General features: G+C 40.0%; 1 protein-coding gene across 2 annotated transcripts in view; it reads left to right on the top strand.

The window, feature by feature from the left end:
- Positions 1-18,703, top strand: part of REEP3 (receptor accessory protein 3) — a 99,892-nt gene that overhangs the window by 59,480 nt on the left and 21,709 nt on the right. Inside the window, exons 1-2 of one of the 2 annotated variants that reach the window (XM_055590477.1) lie at positions 11,733-11,794; positions 16,878-16,954. In XM_055590477.1, coding sequence (XP_055446452.1) covers positions 11,792-11,794; positions 16,878-16,954 — 80 coding nt within the window. In that variant the 5' untranslated portion in view covers positions 11,733-11,791. Of the gene's footprint in view, positions 1-11,732; positions 11,795-16,877; positions 16,955-18,703 lie in introns of those variants that run through there. The other variant, XM_055590473.1, reaches the window with a different exon arrangement.

Genomic DNA, 18,703 nt, shown 5'->3' on the forward strand with positions numbered 1-18,703 from the left:
CACGCTGTGAAAGGTCCTCCTAAAAATATAAAAGCTAGAGCTGTTCCTGAAGACTTTAGCTAAGTAAGAAAAATAAAATCTGTCAGAAAACCTCATGTAATTTTAAAAGCTCACGAGTGGTATGTTACTTCAGAAATATAATCGATTGTAAAAAGATTGAAGATATTTTGAATAACTATAAAAATTTTAAATATATAGAATTATATAGACAGATCACTTTTCTTAAAGCACAGATTCAGACTCTGCAGGTAAAATTGAAAAATTCATCAAAAGGTCTTGAAAAGTCACAGAAATAGATGGAGTTAAGTAATTTTATTTGAAAATATTATATTAACTTTCAAAGGTTTCCAACAACATCTTTTAAATAAGGGTTTAACACTTCAATGTTATTGTATTATATTCTTCTTTAAAAGATTGTCAGAATAAATTATTAGAGCCAACTGGAAACATTTTTGCCAATGACATGATGTTTGAATATAATTTCAACCTGCCCATCAGTTTTCTTACTTCCTCTGTAGGAAGCAGATTTAGACGTACTCGTAGGGAGAAAACTCTAAGGGCACTTCCACCTTGGGCAGGGAGAGGCTTTCCATCCAGTGGTCTGTGTCCAGATAGTTCTGGACTCTAGGATGGGACATCCTGCATGGGACTTGTGGGCAGAAGAGCCTATAGGCTGCCCTACCCTGGCTACTTTACTCAAAGCTTTTGTCTTTTCAACTGATAGCCATAAACAGTGCCTCTGAGAAGTGGGCTAAAGGCTCAGTTCCTGCTATTCTTTGAGGTTCTTTTTAAAAAAAAAGATGATGTGCCTAATCAGTGTTATGGAAACAAGGGCTTATTTTAATTGTTTATAGCGAACAAATTATCAAACTGAGTTCATCTTGCTTCCAAACCGAAAGGCTCTTTTTACATTTTCTTCATGAATGATAGATACCACCTCCTTCTAACGGGTATTTTCAGAAAAAACACCGGGTACCTCCCACTGCAATCCTTGTCGCTCTTTGAGGAACACTGGAATCTCCCTGGGATCTTGTTTAAAATGCAGATTCTAATTAAGTAGTTCTGGCCTGGGCTTGAGATTCTGCATTTCCAGCAGGTGCCCAGATGCTGCCAGTGCTGCTGGTCTGCACACCACAGTTCAGGTAGCAAGAATTTTGTGCATGTTCTCAACTCTGCTTACACATTACAAATTCATAGAGCTTGCCTTCTAAACACCTTGCTGCCCTCTCTCTTCCCCCGAGATGATGGAGCCTCGGAATCTACATAATTGCTTTTAATTCCCAAGTAATTTTTATCCACAGCCAAACTGAAAAGCATTGACTAAGAGAGGTATCTTACTATATTCTGAAAACTGAATAATTACCACATTGTGCTTTTTTTTAGTATAAGTTTATGTAGGCAGATGGGCACAAAATAACAGATTGTTTTAGAAACATCTGTATGTAAATGGACTTAAAACTTGGAATATATTATTTAAAAAATTAAAAGAAAATTTCTGGTCATACTGTGTGGCACGTGGGATCTTAGTTCTACCAGGGAGCAAATCTGCGCCCCCTGCAGTGGAAGCTCAGAGTCTTAACCACTGGACCACTTAACCACTGGAAAGTCCCCCAAAATAATGTTTTAATGAAGTTAAGCATATTATACTATCAGGGGGTAAGGGTATTGAGTTGGGTGTTCTCCTAGTTTCCATACACATTTCTACATCAATGAAGTTTCCCTTTGGAATCATCCACCTTTCTGCCTATGCCGTTCCTCCCACCTTTTTGTTCCCCTCACTGTGCTTACTCATGGTGATCATACTGTCCTGCCCACTGTACACAGCCATCCGCTCCATACCCCAGGTATCCCATGCCCTGTAACTTGCCTCTCTTTCTTCACTCAAATGTGAATCTCAGTTCTCTATGTGAGGCTGACTGCACATGCTTTTGAAGGAAAATAATTTGATAGCACAGATTCCCTTGTCAGTCATGACAGATGTATTCTTCCTAGAGGTTTTTTTTTTTCTTCCAGTCTTTGCTTCTTGAGAAGATGCTGTTTTCCCGTGTAGTATTTAGGCTGCTTCTTACTGTTTGGATGATTATTGTATGTTTGACATATGCTGCTGCTGCTGCTAAGTCACTTCAATCGTGTCCGACTCTGCGCGACCCCATAGATGGCAGCCCACCAGGCTCCCCCATCCCCGGGATTCTCCAGGCAAGAACACTGGAGTGGGTTGCCATTTCCTTCTCCAATGCATGAAAGTGAGAAGTGAAAGTGAAGTCGCTCAGTCGTGTCCGACTCTTAGTGACCCCATGGACCAGGCTCCTCCATCCATGGGATTTTCCAGGCAAATGTACTGGAGTGCGGTGCCATTGCCTTCTCCGTGACATATGCTATTGAGCCTATAAAGCTACAACTTGTATAAAGAAAGTGGTATCTTTTACTTGAAGAAGGAAAGTTTTCATCTACTGTGTTAGTCATAATCTTGCCAGTCATCTGGAAAAAAAGAGTATATCTTTCAGTGGCTATATTAGTTCACGTGTGGAAAGAGCAAGGTGGAATTGACCGTGTAAAGATTCATGACAAACTTGGGGACCTAGGTGCCTAAGAAGTGGTGCCAGCCGTTGGGAATGCCTCAAGTTGGAAGTGCAGTAGCCCAAGACTTTGGGAACACTAAGGAAATAAAGAAGGTAAGATGACAGTTTAGTGTGGAAGCATGACAGTTAGGATGGCCATTTAACCCCGTTTACTCCTTTCTACCTTCATAGGCTCTGTCCCATGCTAAAATCCATGAGAAATTCTGTGCGGTTCTATTAAAAGTGAACTGTGTCTCTAACAAATATTTATTACAAATGAATCAATAGGACTTCAAATAATAGAAAAAGTGAAGTGCGAATTATCAGCCAGTGTGGATGCAAAGAGTTATTTTGTATTAAGAGGTCATTCCTTCCTAAATTCTGCTCCTGGAAACAATTTCCATAAGCAGTTCCCGCTTTTTTATATTCTTTTCAACATTTCTTTTAAATTAATTATCATCTAGCTTTTGAACATTTTTGTGTTTTTTCCTTCTCTCAAGTTCCTCAAACTTTCATGGGATCAGGGATGAGATACATGGGGCTTCTGTGACTCAAGAGCATTGAGGAAAAACCAAGGTAATCTTGTGAAAGAGTATCCATTTCTAGTTGCAGTCTGCCCCATTTTAATTCATTTTAACACCAAATACGTCTGTATAATATGAGTCTTTCCTCCTCGAAACAACAGGGTATTCTGTGAGGTCTTTGGCAGTGATGTCTGGAAACTGCAGGTAAACCATGATGCAAGTTCAGCATCTGAAAGTATTAATATAACTGACTCCCAAACATCCTAGTTCCTGGCAAGCTACAGAAAGTTAAGGCAGTAGGGCCGTGAGGGAGGAAGCACCCCAAAGCCAGGGGAACGCAAATCAATCCTAGTCTCACATACCTACCCCAATGCATGCCCCCTCTTTTTTAAGAAAAAAGTACTTTCAACCAATGTCTCTATTCACTGTGGATTGAACTTCAACTAGCTTATTTTCAAGCATGCTTCTAACTTGGCACAGCTCTGGGAAAAATCCCATAATTGAGCCATCTGGGTTGGATAAAAAAGGGCGTTTTTCTATTTGATTTCTCACATTTTGTTCCTCTTTGTTTTTAATGGGGAAAAATCATTATGAAATAACCAAATTATTGCATAATGTTACTGAAACAAGAGAAACCTTTTCAACTCGATCCTGTTCCTAAAGAAATCTCTATTAGAAGTTCTCTCTGTTGTCTCTGAAATGTGGTGTAGAATGAATCTTTTGGGTGAGCTGACTTGAGGGAATAACTAATGGTCAGAAAATAAAATTCTCTTTGGGTGGTCTGAAATTCAGCAGTGTTTATTTCTTTTCAGACTCAGCAAGGAATTTTTTTTTTTTCCAGTGAAGCATATTTTAGCATTTTATGCTCTGGATTTACTTAGTGTGGTTATAATTGAAATCATTAGGCATATGTAATTTTTCATTTTTTCTGAAAAACCAGCATTAATTGCCTATGATTCAAATAATCTTAAATTAAGAGACACTGGAAAGTTGTTTAATATCTGATAACTTTGAAAACAACTTTGATAAAATAGATTATGTTATATGTTATGAATTCCTCTTTGCAGTCTACAGTTATTTGTTTGAATTGTTCAGACCTTAACATTAAGAAACTGTTCAGTAAAAGCCTTCCTGTATATTTGGTTTATTAGGTACAGGGATGGCTAGGTCCTAGGAACATGATGATGAACAAGACAGTTTCAGTCCCTATTGGTTGTTAAGAAGACTCGCGAGTCCCTTGGACAGCAAGGAGATCAAAGCAATCAACCTTAAAGGAACTCAGTCCTGAATATTCATTGGAAGGTTGCATGCTGAAGCTGAAGCTCCAATACTTTGGCTGCCTGATGTGATGAGCCAACTCATTGGAAAAGACCCTGATGCTGGGGAAGATTGAAGGCAGGAGGAGAAGGGGACGACAGAGGATGAGACGGTTGGATAGCATCATCGACTCAATCGACACAAATTTGAGCCAACTCTGGGAGATAAAGGAGGACAGGGGAGCCTGGCATGCTGCAGTCCATGGGGTGGCAAAGAGTCGGACATGACTTAGCAACTGAACATCAACAACATTGGTTGTAATAGTCAAAAGGCAGAGGCAGATGTTATTCAAACCTTTACACAGATACACTGTAAGGGAAAGTAGATTATATATGCACAAAGATTATATATGACCTTTGGAGGGGCTGGAGGCAATTAGGAAGGCTTTCCTTTGGATATGAAAAAATGTCATTCATACAAGGCAAATGAATAATATATAGCATATTAAAATATTACTAGTTGTATGCTGGATCAAACATTGTGCTGCAAGTAATCACTTAGTATCCATTTATATGTCTTCTTTCACTCATCCCTCCCATGAAAGCTTCTTCTGCTTAGGAATGCCTTGACATCCAGGTTTATGACTATATCATGTCAAAGCCTTTTGTTTGTAATAGCCCCAGAGTAATATGTGTCAAGTTAGCATAGCTTTTTTGTCATTGTGCATGTACAATTTAGTCGTACCTGCACAAGTACAACTAAACCACAAGGCTGCTTATTGTCACCCTGTTTATTTAACTAATACGCTGAGCACATCATGAAAAATGCCAGTCTGGATGAATCACAAGCTGGAATCAAGATTGGTGGGAGAAACATCAACAATTTCAGATATGTGGATGATACCACTCTAATGGCAGAAAGCGAAGAGGAACTAGAGGAAGTAAAGAACCTCTTGATGAGGGTGAAGAAGGAGAGCGAAAAGGCTCGCTTACACTCAGTATTAAAAAAACTAAGATCATAGCATCTGGACCCATCAGTTCATGGCAAATAGAAGGGAAAAGGTGGAAGCAGTGGCAGATTTCCGCTTCTTGGGCTCTAAAATCATTGCAGACGGTGACTGCAGTCATGAGATTAGAAGATAATTGCTTCTTAGCAGGAAAGCTATGACGAGCCTAGACAGTGTGTCAAAAAAGCAAAGACATCACTTTGCTGGCAAAGGTCCTGTATAGTCAATGCTTTGGTCTTCCCAGTGGTCACGTACGGTTGTGAGAGCTGGACCTTAAACAGGGCAGAGCACCAAAGAATTGATGCTTTTGAACTGTGGTGCAAGGAGATCAAATCAGTCAGTCTTAAAGATAATCAACCCTGAATACTCATTGGAAGGACTGATGCTGAAACTGGGGCTCCAATAATTTGGTCACCTGATGGGAACAGCTGACTCACTGGAAAAGACCTAATGCTGAGAAAGATTGAAGGCAGGAGGAGAAGGGGACGACAGAGGATGAGATGGCTGGATGGTATCACCGAAGCAATGGACATGAACTTGGGCAAACACCAGGAGATGGTGAGGGACAGGGAGGCCTGACCTGCTGCAGTCCATGGGTCTCAGAGTCGGACATGACCAGGCGACTGAACAACAAATATCATTTAACGTACATTATTGTTAATGTCTGGAGAAGGCGATGGCACCCCACTCCAGTACTCTTGCCTGAAAAATCCCATGGACAGAGGAGCCTGGTAGGCTGCAGTCCATGGGGTCACGAAGAGTCAGACTCAACTGAACGACTTCACTCTCACTTTTCACTTTCATGCACTGGAGAAGGAAATGGCAACCCACTCCAGTGTTTCTGCATGGAGAATCCCAGGGACGGGGAGCCTGGTGGGCTGCCGTCTATGGGGTCGCACAGAGTCAGACACTACTGAAGTGACTTAGCAGCAGCAGCATTGTTAATGTCATTGTTATCATAATACCACAATGCTCATAGCATAGCAAGAATAAGTTATGTAAAGATACAATTTGAGAAAGATGCCTTTGAATTAATATGCCCTCACCACAGTTCTCCATAACTCTTGTGAATGTACAGCAATGTGCCTCACATCAGAACAGGATATTCCTCAATATAAATATACCAGTGCATTGCTCTCAACTTCTGTGATGGAAATCAGGAGGATTATTTTACAGTTATAGTTTACTTTTTGTTTGCCTTATTTGTTTGTCCAGGGATCTAAATCAATTGCATTGCAAATTCTGTCTCAGAATATTGAATCATAAAAATTTGTTTTGTTGAAAAATGTTTAAAAACCATGAAATGAGGCCTACTTTTCTTTTGGCATCAGGAATAGGTAAATGCATACCTATTAAATGGAGCATGGTATTTTGATAGTAAATTTAGCCTATGAGTACATTCATTTTACAGTATTCACTCAGGCTTAAAATATCCTAATTCCTTTGAGAGAGTAAAGCAAGAACACTATCACATGACTGTCTGGGTTTGTGAAATGCTAAGTCTTACAAAAGCCTTCTGGATTTTGAGTAATAAAGCAAGTACTGGCTTGTTAAGTAGGATAATCTAATCCATGCACTGTATAAACCAGAATGTAATTTTCAATACTGTGGTTTTATATCACAGATGACTCCGTTTTCTAAAGAACTTGCCTAACTATAAGAGTATATTTTCTTACAAAAATAAATTTATTTTGATACTTAAATGATTTTAACATTTCATTTGGTAATTTTTATTTGCAAATATTTTATTTTTAAAAAACATTCATCACATTTCTCTAGTTATGAAAAATATGGTAGGGAAAGTGTGTCCCAAGATTGATAAATGATTGCCATTTTATTGTGCCCACTTCAAAAGAACTTTATTACAAAATAATTAGGAAAAAGAAGGAAATTATATTATTGTTCATAAGTTAGCCCAGGTCACTAATAATTTAATAAATATTTCTTAACATTTCCACTCCAGTACTCTTGTCTGGAAAATCCCATGGACGGAGGAGCCTGGTAGGCTGCAGTCCATGGGGTCACACAGAGTCGGACACGACTGAGCGACTTCACTTTCACTTTTCACTTTCATGCATTGGAGAAGGAAATGGCAACCCACTCCAGTGTTCTTGCCTGGAGAATCCCAGGGACGGGGGAGCCTGGTGGGCTGCCGTCTGTGGGGTCGCACAGAGTCAGACATGACTGAAGCGACTTAGCAGCAGCAGCAGCAACATTTATTTTGTGCCAGGTACTATAATAATCATTAGGTATACTCTTGGGAAAACAAAACCAAAGTCAGCAAAATAGGCCATTGAACAACTGTTTTTCATGTAGTCTGCCCACTGATTTTTATGCATTTTACTCTCTGAATATTTTGGCTTACCACTCAGAATATAATTGTTTTAAACTTTATGCATGTTTCTAATGAGCGTCTGTATCTGATTTCTTGGCCTACTGAAAATACCAAGGGATTTCTGTAAGTCATATGTACTGACATTACAGACAATAACAAATTTATACAGGTAGAGGCCATACTAGCCAAAGGATAATGAAAGTAATTTAAAATAATATTTCTCTGGCTTTGCCCCAGTCTACTGCATGAGAACATCAATCTTGCCTATCTTCCAGTTTCTTCTCAAATACTTTTTTTTTTTTGAGGCCCCAGGTCTTAATTGTAGTATGTGGGATCTAGTTCTCTGTGCAGGGATCGAACCTGAGCCCCCTGCATTAGGAGCTTAGAGTCTTAGCCACTGGACCACCAGGAGAATCCCCCCAATATTTCTGAGACCCCCTGGTGATATCTCAGGCAGAGTTTCTTAAAATGATACTCCTCTTCTCCGTTTCCAGGTCATTGTGGTAGTAGCATCCATCAGTGCCAACCAAGGCATTAGCGGCATCACAGGTGGCAGGCAGCCAACAGCACTTTGACTGATGTCCACCTAATTCTGGAACCATGGCTCTTGCAGTCCCCACAGAGGTTAGAGGATAACCTTTTATATTAGGGTAGGCTAAGCTGCTGTAATTATAAATAAGCAGGTAAGTTGCTCACTCAGTCATGTCTGACTCTTCACAACCCTTGGACTGTAGCCCGCCAGGCTCCTCTGTCCATGGAATTTCCCATGCAAGAATATTGGAGTGGGTTGCCATTTCCTACTCCAGGGGATCTTCCCAACCCAAGGATCAAACCTACATCTCTTGTGTCTCCTGCATTGGAGGCAGATTCTTAAGCTGAAACAAAAATGCAATGGCAGAGGGAATATAAAAACATTTGTCTTTAGCATAACAGTCCAGGTCAGTGTTGACTTCATCAAGAAATGTTTCTCAAGCAACCGTGTAAGAAATAGGGCTCTGCCCATCTAATATGTAGATTCCAAGGTTACTCTGCTCCCTGCCTTCCCAGCCACAAGGCAAGAGAAGAGCCTGTGGGGAGACACACTCACTTCCCAAAAGCCTCAGCTAATATTCTATTGGCGGGAACTGGACACATGGCCCTACCTCTTTCAGAAATGGACTGAGAAGCGCTGGCTCTGGCTGGGCGACTCCCCAGCCAGCCTCTGTTATTTGCCTTTTTATGAACAGCAAGCTGCCACCTCCATCCCGTCCTTTTTCACCATCCTAGACCTTTCATTGCAGCCACCTCTCTCTGACACCCAGAGAAGCAGAGGGCATGGTTGGTCACAATCTATTCCATCTCTACCCTAGGCAGATCCCTATTCCATCCATATAAACAAATTTCATAAATCTTTACTACTCTTTTGAAATCCACTCTCCTTCCCACCCATCCCCAGCGTTAAAGATGACCTGCCCTCCTACTGCAGAGTAAAGACAGAGGTCCTCACCTATAAACTACTTCAGCCTCTTCCCAATATGGCCACTCTCCTTTTGATTCTATTTCAGAGGAAGATGCACCCCAGCTTCTTAATCTCACTCTTCTTTCTCATCTTATTCTTGTCTATCTCATACAAGATCTTGCTCCCATTAATTATTCCTGCTTCCTCGTAATTTGAATCTCATTATCTCTCCAGTAAAATGTTCAATCCTTGAGGCTATACGCATGCTTTCATTTAGCCTCATGCTATTTTTTATTCCCCCCATTTTTCTTTTTAAACCAGGCCTCGAAAGACTCCTTTATATTCAATTGTCATGTCTTTACTTCTTGTCTAAGCTTTTTGCAGTCTTTACAAAAAGGAGCACTCTAAGCTCTGTGTGGTTCCATATTCATTCAACAATCATGTATTTACTGAGCTCCTTCTCTGCAGATACAGAGGGTTGAGCAGAACAAATAAAACCTTTGTCCTCTTGGAATTAACATTTTAGTAAAGAAAGGCAAGGAAAGCATTTTAGTATTTGTTAGACGTGTCTGTGATATGTGCTAAAGAGAAAAATAAGTTATGATAAGGGAGTTAGAAGGACATTGTTATTTTAAACAGGGTAGTGAAGAAAGGGCTCTCAGATAAATATTTGAGCAGAGACCTGAGGGAAGTGAGAAAGCTATCTACATGGATAACTAAGGGAAGAGCATTTCAGACCATGAAACAACAAGTACTAAGGCCCTGAGGCAGAAACATATCTGTACCCAGGAAGGATAGCAAGAGGGCCTGATGTGACTGGAGCAGAACAGGGGAAGGAGGGACAGAGCAGATGAGGCCAGAGAGGCAGCTGGAGCCAGAACCACAGGGCCTGGTAGGCCAATGTAAGAATTCTGATGGGGGCCAACAGAGGAGTTTCAGCAGAGGAATGACCATGTAGTCCAATAGTCATGTCCAGATGTGAGAGTTGGGCCATGAAGAAGGCTGAGCACCTAAGAATTGATGCTTTTGAACTGTGGTGTTGGAGAAGACTCTTGAGAATCCCTTGGACAACGAGGAGATCAAATCAGTCAGTCGTAAAGGAAATCAGTCCTGACTATTCATGGGAAGGATGGATGCTGAAGCTGAAGTTCCAATACTTTGGCCACCTGGTGTGACAAGCCAGCTCATTAGAAAAGACCCTGAAGCTGGGGAAGATTGAGGACAGGAGGAGAAGGGGGCGACAGAGGATGAAATGGTTGGATGGCATCATGGACTCAATGGACATGAATTTGAGCAAACTCCAAGAGGTGGTAAAGGACAGGGAAGCCTGGCGTGCTGCAGGTCATGGGTTCACAAAGAGTTGAACACGACTTAGTGACTGAACAATAACAACAATGACCTGCTCTCTAAGGAGACAACTCTGAGTGATGTACGCAAAAAGACCCAGAAAAGCAGAATGATCACTTAGGACACTGTGAGAATAATCCGGACAGGAGATGATTTGTCATCTGGACTGGTGAGGTGTCTGGAAGTGGCGAGGAATGATTTTGATTGCTGATATATTTCCAAGAGTTGAGAGGCTGCATAGTGCTGGGACCTACCACCTGCCCCTCCAGTGGAGTTTCTCCTCCATGTCCCACCTTTCTTTGCCTTGCTTAGGGCCCAGGAGGCTGATCCATACAGGTTGCATCATTTCTGACTTCCCTTTGGGTTTGGCTCATGAGAGACTCCTGCAAAAAGTCAGAAGGCTGGCTGAGCGTGAGGTCAGATTACAGTTCTCCCAGCTTCCTCCCTGCCACTAGGGGTTGCTGTGAGTGTCCCCCTGAGACCACACCTTGATGGTTACCCTGTCTGGATTCCAGTAAACCTGTCCCCATCCACCCTTCTTCACACCAGGCGAGTAATGCCGGTTCCTGCTGTCGCTAGCTCAAGGGTGAGCCGCTATTCTTTATTGGTTTTCTTGAATTTCACCCACAACTGTATAAATAGTCCCTTTAATAAGCTTTCCTCAAACTCTTGTGCTCTTGACTCATACTGGGAACTAGGGTGTTTAATGCAGTAAAAACAGCAGAACATTTTATCACTGTTATTTACTTGTTTTTCTCTCCAGTAAAATGTTAAATCCTTGAGGACAGAAGCTGTTATGTTCCTGTTTCTAGTCCCATGATGTGAAGTAGGTAGAGCTTATTACAACTATATCAATGAGTATTCTATATAATGATCCCACCTGAGTCCTTAGGAATTGTCTAAATTATGTTTTATTTGAAAGATGAATCAAAAGTAGGATATGTGTGTGTGTATGTACCCCTCTTAGTGCCCATAAGCTCCACCTTGTTGGATAATTCAATTCCCGGGGGTCAAAAAGACTTTTAAGAAAAAGTTGAGTAAAGCTTTTTGAGTTGAGTAAAGAAAAAGCTTTCTTCTTGTTCTTTTTTTTTAATACAATATGTTCTTGTTGGCTATCCATTTTAAATATAGCAATGTGTACATGACCTTCCCAAACTCCCTAATTATCCCTTTCCCCCCACCCTCGGCAACCATAAGTTCGTTTTCTAAGTCTGAGTCTCTTTCTGTATTATAAATAGGTTCATTTATATCATTTCTTTCTAGAGTCCACATATAAGGGATGTCATACGATATTTCTCCTTCTCTGTCAGACTTACTTCACTCAGTATGGTGAGTCACTAGGTCCCTCCATGTTGCTGCAAATGGCATTATTCCACTCTTTGTAACGGCTGAGTATGTTTGTACCTCGTCTTCTTTATCCGTTCCTCTGTCGATGGACATTTCAGTTGCTTCCATGTCTTTGCTATTGTAAACAGTGCAGCAGTGAACACTGGGGTGCATGTATCCTTTCAGATCATATTTTCCTCTGGATATATGCCAGGAGTGGGATTGCGGGGTCATATGGTACCTCTATTTTTAGTTTTTTAAGGAACCTCCACACTGTTCTCCATAGTGGCTGTACCAGTTTACATTCCCACCAACAGTGTAGGAGGGTTCCCTTCTCTCCACACCTTCTCCACCATTTGTTTGTGGACTTTTTGAGCAGCTTTCTTGTTCATTGTTCTCATGAAGATATCTAAACATTGGTTTGTTGATTTTACCAATTGTTTCTGAACCGGAAAGTAATAGAATTTGTTCCCACTTTCTTAACATAAATTTTTTTTTTCCTGTAACTTTAAAGGTGGATTATGATATATTACAGCTACCTGTTAAGTTACTGACTTTTATTTGCATAGCATTTTAATAGCATTTATTTCTATTAGATTTGGTTATATACAATCATGAGATTATCAGTTTGCATTGTTTTCCTACCAGTTTTTTGGTTTTAGTACTACATTTTGTTACTGATGTTTTCTGTCCATCTAAAGAATATTTTACCTTAACATATTTTTAATTATCATTTTGTGTATTGCTCTTTTCTTTCTTCCCTTCTTTTTGACCTTGACGTCATTCTGTTATTTTCTTTGGGCTAGACCTTAAAGAGTAGGCTGAGCAGCCTTGAGGTATAGTTTTAATAAAAGGTTTGCTGAGTAATCATTTGGTGTAAAATCCCAACCAAATCCATTAATAGGAAAAAGAAAGCAATATCTTTTCAAGGTTAACTTTCTTCATACTTGCTCACATGAATAACACACACTCACTGCATTCATTTAATTATTAACTCAACTCAACTATTGTTAAGGTCCATATTTCTAATAAGAAAAACAAAAAAATACAGAAATTTATGAGAGCAGATTGTCAAAGAATATATTCGTTAAAGATAAATGAGAACCATGGAGTTTTGCTTATATAAAATTGAGCCGATACCACAGGAAAATGACCAGGAATACACTATTAATTGTATAGTTTGTTGTTTTTTAACTAAAAAGAATCTTCTTTCTCTTCTTTTCTTCTTTTTAAATTTTTGGCATTATTTAATATTCTCACAACCTAAATAAATATAGTCTTTTTTTTTTTTTTTTTTTTTTTAGAGTTAAACATTATATATGTGAAAGCACTTATATATTTGGTGGGTTTTAAAATGAGTTTGAGGAACTTCTCTGATGATCCAGTGGCTAAGACTCTGTGCTGTCAATGCGGGGGGCACAGGTTCTATCCCTGGTCAAGGAACTAGATCCCACACGCTGCAACGAAGAGCTCACATGGCACTACTAATACCCGGCACAGCCAAAAATTAACAAAAATAAATAAAATGAATTTGAAAACTGGGTAAGTACTTGACTTTACTGAAGTCAAAGTGCTTTTGAATGTATGGGACTCTAGCAGCTCAAGTCTATTTGAGAACTAGTATTTCAGAGAGTATCACCAAACATTAACTACCTGTACTATTCAACTCTATTGGGTAAATTATGACTATTTGTGGAGTGTTGTTTTTTGTTCTTATCCATTTGGAAGATCACAGCCATAATGAGGGTTGTGAACTAGTAAAATGATGAAAATACAAAATTATGAAAAAATAACTAACTTAAATCATTTATTTTTCTGAAAGTTTCCTAAAGTTCCTATGAGAGAGACCAGTTAACTTACGCTGCCACTTTCCCAGGAAAGAAGGTGGTAAGGTTTACACTGAAATCCTTGTGCTGAGTGCAAGAGGGAGAGAGAGAGAGAGAAATGAAAAGATTGATCTGACAGCAACCTCTTGTTTGAAAATCTGCCTTTTTCAGGCTTCATTGTAGACTATGGCCCTGTGCCCATTTCCCAGCTCAGCCTCTTGCACAACTTACTTATTTTGGCCCTCAGTAAAAGGAGAGGAGTTTGCCGTGTTATTTATTTTTGAACTCTGCCCCATGGAGCACTGGGATTTCTTAGACTCTCCTCAAAAGTCCTACAGTGAGTAGAATGGAAGGGCCAACAAGAGCAGGGTGTGTGTTTTTTTGTAATTGTTCTACAGTTGTTTTCAATAAAGGCTTGTTTAGTTCAAAAAAACTTGATCACGTCCACGGTCCCTTCTAGCCTTATAAAAGTGCACTGTTTTGTTTCCAGATTTTTCCTTTCATTTCTTTTTGAGAGGATAACCTTGTGAATATAGTTGAAAGGTAAAAGTACTAAATTAATGTTTGATTTGGAAAGGCTAAATGAATGAATTTGTGTGAGAGCCTCACTTTGCTTTTAAAAGAGGGCAGCAAGAGAAAACACATAGGATTTTAACCCTGGAAAAAAATCTCCATACTGGGACAAAAAGCTTGGAATTGGTGGCAGTGAGGGAGTAAAGTAACTCATGAAAAGTGAAAAACTGAAGAGAATATTTAGTCAAACTTTTTTTTTAATTTGAGATGATAATCATAAATCAGTTTCATTGTATTTTAAATGTAGATAATGTGCTATTTTGGAGAAGGAAATGGTACCCCACACCAGTACTCTTGCCTGGAAAATCCCATGGATGGAGGAGCCTGGTAGGCTGCAGTCCATGGGGTCGCGAAGAGTCGGGCACAACTGAGCGACTTCACTTTCACTTTTCACTTTCCTGCATTGGAGAAGGAAATGGTAACCCACTCCAGTGTTCTTGCCTGGAGAATCCTGGGGACGGGAGAGCCTGGTGGGCTGCCGTCTATGGGGTCGCACAGAGTCGGACACAACTGAAAGCGACTTAGCAGCAGCAGCAATGTGCTATTTGCTTCGGGCAGTTTTTTAAGCTCTTAAGTGAAGTAAATTGGGCTTCCCAGGTGGCTCAATGGTAAAGTATCTGCCTGCAGTGCAGGAGACACAGGAGACATGGGTTCAATCCCTGGGTTGGGAAGATCCCCTAAAGAAGGAAATGGAAACCCACTCCAGTATTCTTTTCTGAGAAATCCCATGAACAGAGGAGCCTGGCGGGCTATAGTCTGTGGGGTCATGAGTCAGATACGACTGAGCAACTGTGTACACGCGCGCACACACACACACACACACACACGGTAAATTACTCTTCATATGTCACAACACATTGTTTCAAAAGTTACTCCTGGCTGTTATTAATTGATTTTTCCAAACAGAAAACTGTTAAAGCTACCCAAGTTACAGTTTCATATTTATAAAATACCCAAAGAAGCATCTGTATTAAAACTAAATAGGTCAATTTTTTAACTAATTATAGAGACCTAATTTTTTTTTTTTTTGTCATCTTATTGTGATGAGAATAGGGAAGTAGTGGTTATTCTTGGACCTCACATTCAGCAATTCCTCACATTCCTTTCTGTAAATGGGTAAAATTGGATAATAGCACCAATTCGAGAATCAGGCAGCCGGGATTCAAATTCTGGCTAAATGAACTTGAATACCTCTCTGTGCCACCAGTTCCTTATAATTATATACTTATATAGTCTATATTTCATAATGCTGTTGTGGGGGGATAAGTGAATTAATATATGTGATGCTCTTAGCACAGTCTCTGGCTTATAGTCGGCATGATTTTTTGTGTTGGTGAGAAAGCAGAGATTTTTAACCCTTAACGAAAATCCAACCTATGTGAGTGATAAAAGAGTCTGTGTACTTAGGGAAGTAGAAAGGAATAAATTTGTGAGAATGAGTTCAAGAAAAATGAATATGGCACCATTCTGTGAGAAGGATTGCTGCAGAGACACAGAGTCTCAGGGACCTTATAGGATGCTCTGGTCCGGACAAGAGGTAAAAATATCCTGAATTACTCTGTTAGTCCATTCAGAATGCTATAACATAGACAGACTAGTTTATAAACAACAGAAATTTATTCTCACAGTTCAGGAGGCTAAGACTTCTAAGATCAAAATGCAGGTAGATTCTGCGTTTGATGAGGGCTGTCTTCCTGGTTGATAGATGGCCATCTTTTTGCTGTGTCACCAATCACATTTGTGAGGACTCATGATCTAATAACATCCCACATTTGGGGTTAGGATTTCAAAATATGAATTTTGAGGGAATACACATATTTGGTTTATTGCATCGAATCTTACAGTATTAGAGCAGAAGAAGGAAAAGGGTATGTAAAAGATTACAGGCTTACATTTAGGGAAGGAGGAAGAAGATACTAACCTTAGACTTTCAAAGTGGGTGATTAGCATTATGGATGTAGCAAATCCAGGATCGGTCTTTGGTGTCCAAAGACTGATATATTGAGAAATAAGGAATGCAAGATTTAAAAGACTGCTACTGCTACTGCTGCTAAGTCGCTTCAGTCGTGTCCAACTCTGTGCGACCCCAGAGATGGCAGCCCACCAGGCTCCCCTGTCCCTGGGATTCTCCAGGCAAGAACACTGGAGTGGGTTGCCATCTCCTTCTCCAGTGCATGAAAGTGAAAAGTGAAAGTGAAGTCTCAGTCCAACTCTTCGTGACCCCATGGGCTGCAGCCTACCGGGCTCCTCCATCCATGGGATTTTCCAGGCAAGAGTACTGGAGTGGGGTGCCGTTGCCTTCTCCGATATTTAAAAGACTAATAAAGATTAAATATGGTCATATCATACTATATGGTTTCTATAATAATTAAACAGTTAATAGTCTTCATAAGGAAGCATGTAATAAGATCTTTTAAAGAATTTTCCTCCAGTTAAGAAAAATATGTCCTATTTTTCATTTAGGTTCCTATATTATACTGTATTAAGCCTAGGGGTTTGTTATCCTTCAATTCCTGTATCCCAGGACAACTGATGTGGTGATGTGAGGAAGTCAGGCATAAAACCTGTTGAGAATTAAACCATCGCCTTCTTCATTTAATCCAACATACTATGTATGATATATACGACTCTTCAGAGTCTCAAATAATTTTGGTCTATTATTCCATAAGTATTTTTATTATTTGCAGGTTCGATGGATGATGTACTGGATTGTCTTTGCCCTGTATACTGTAATTGAAACAGTAGCAGATCAAACAGTCGCTTGGTAAGTTCTAGCATTGAGAAATGTCCATAATGTAGACTCTTAGCTGGCGTTCTCTGTTCTTATCCTGCTCTTGCTTTTAACTAAGAGATTTTTTTTAAATAAATGTTTAAAATTTTTATTTATTTATTTGTCTGTGTCATGTCTTAGTTGCAGCACATGAGATCTTTGTTGCATCGCGGGGGATCTTTCCTTGTGACACGTGGGCTTAGTTGCTCTGTGGCATGTGGGATCTTAGTTCCCCAAACAGGGATCAAACTCGTGTCCCCTGCAGTGCAAGGAGGATTCTTAACCACTGGACCACCAAGGAAATCCATCCCTAACTAAATGAATTTCATCAGTCTACCTAATTATCCATTGCATCATTTCCTTTAGCTGGTTTCCCCACAAGGACATTACCTTCCTTATGGAATCCCCCACGTAAAGGCAGTTCATCCTCCTGCCCACATGCCTCTTCCTCCCACCCTTCTCCCACACACGTCCCAGGATCTCGGAACAGAGAAAACTTGGTTGTCATTATCTTTTTTCCACACAAGGATGACTTCACACTATTTTTTCTTTATTAATATTTCCTAAGCAAACTCCCCTTTTGAAGCCCACAGCTTCTGGTTTTAGCACTTCCCTCCCATCCTTAAAATTCTCATCCACAAACATTCAAACTGGATGACATCAAGTCCACATGGCTACCACCCGCTCCCAACACTAGCTCCTGGACTGCCCTATTCCAAACAGCATGAGGCAGAATTGAAACATGTTTCTATCCTCAAGGATCAAACATTTTACTGAGAAGTCATACTTAGTGGAACAACCTGAATCTCATTGTGCTATATTTCAGGAGTGTATTTCCAACTATACCTTGCCATCACTTGGAGAAGTCATTTTTTCAAACTCTAAACATTTACTACCTCGCCACTATCTTCAACCACCCTTACTGCACAAACCCCCAACTTAAATCAGCCCAATCACACTCCTCTTTTCTTCTTTACCCAGGCTACCAACTGAGCTGAAAAGAAATCAATCAGTTGCTCATATAGGTATCAATTTGAAAGTCACCATTCCTTTTACTTGCTTTTGGTCATTGGCTTCTTCCATTCCCTCCTGTTTCTGTTTCAAATCTTTACTGTTCTCAGCTTTAACTGTCTTTCTGACTCTGTAAGTCTCATCATATTCTCATAGCACACTAGGTCACATTGGATGGCTCAGAAAAAATAGAAGTCATGAGAATTAAATGTTCTTCACAACCAACCCTTATGTATCAACTTCTCTGTATCTGCATCCATCTTTCTCTTCCTCCTTCTGTCCCACAGTTCATTTATCTGTTATGTTTTGGTAAAGGGGTTTGGGAAGGGTTTTTTGTTTGTTTGTTTGTTTTTTAAGTGGCAGAACAGATTCTAAACCAAGCTAGATGTCTTTTAAGTTTCCATGTTCTCTCTTTAAATGCATCTCTGTTTTTCTGGTTGCAAATGTACATATATACACTATTAAAAAGTAAATAAGGTAGAAAAAACTTGTCATGAGCAACGAAAGTCCAGAGACTCCTCTGTAACTGCACTGTGCAGAAACCCTTCATCGTCTATACAGTAATCGGTCCTCACTGCCCCCTGCCCACCTGTCTCATCAGAAGAGCCCAGATTTTTTATCATGTACCTTAGTAGTGCATAGACCACAGGATGCTTGTTCCCTTGTGCTGTATTACTTAACTTTTGCTATGGCAACAAACTACCCTAAGCACAATGGGTTAAAAAACAAACA

Source organism: Bubalus kerabau, chromosome 1, assembly GCF_029407905.1.
Source record: "Bubalus kerabau isolate K-KA32 ecotype Philippines breed swamp buffalo chromosome 1, PCC_UOA_SB_1v2, whole genome shotgun sequence".
Lineage (NCBI taxonomy): Eukaryota > Metazoa > Chordata > Mammalia > Artiodactyla > Bovidae > Bubalus > Bubalus kerabau.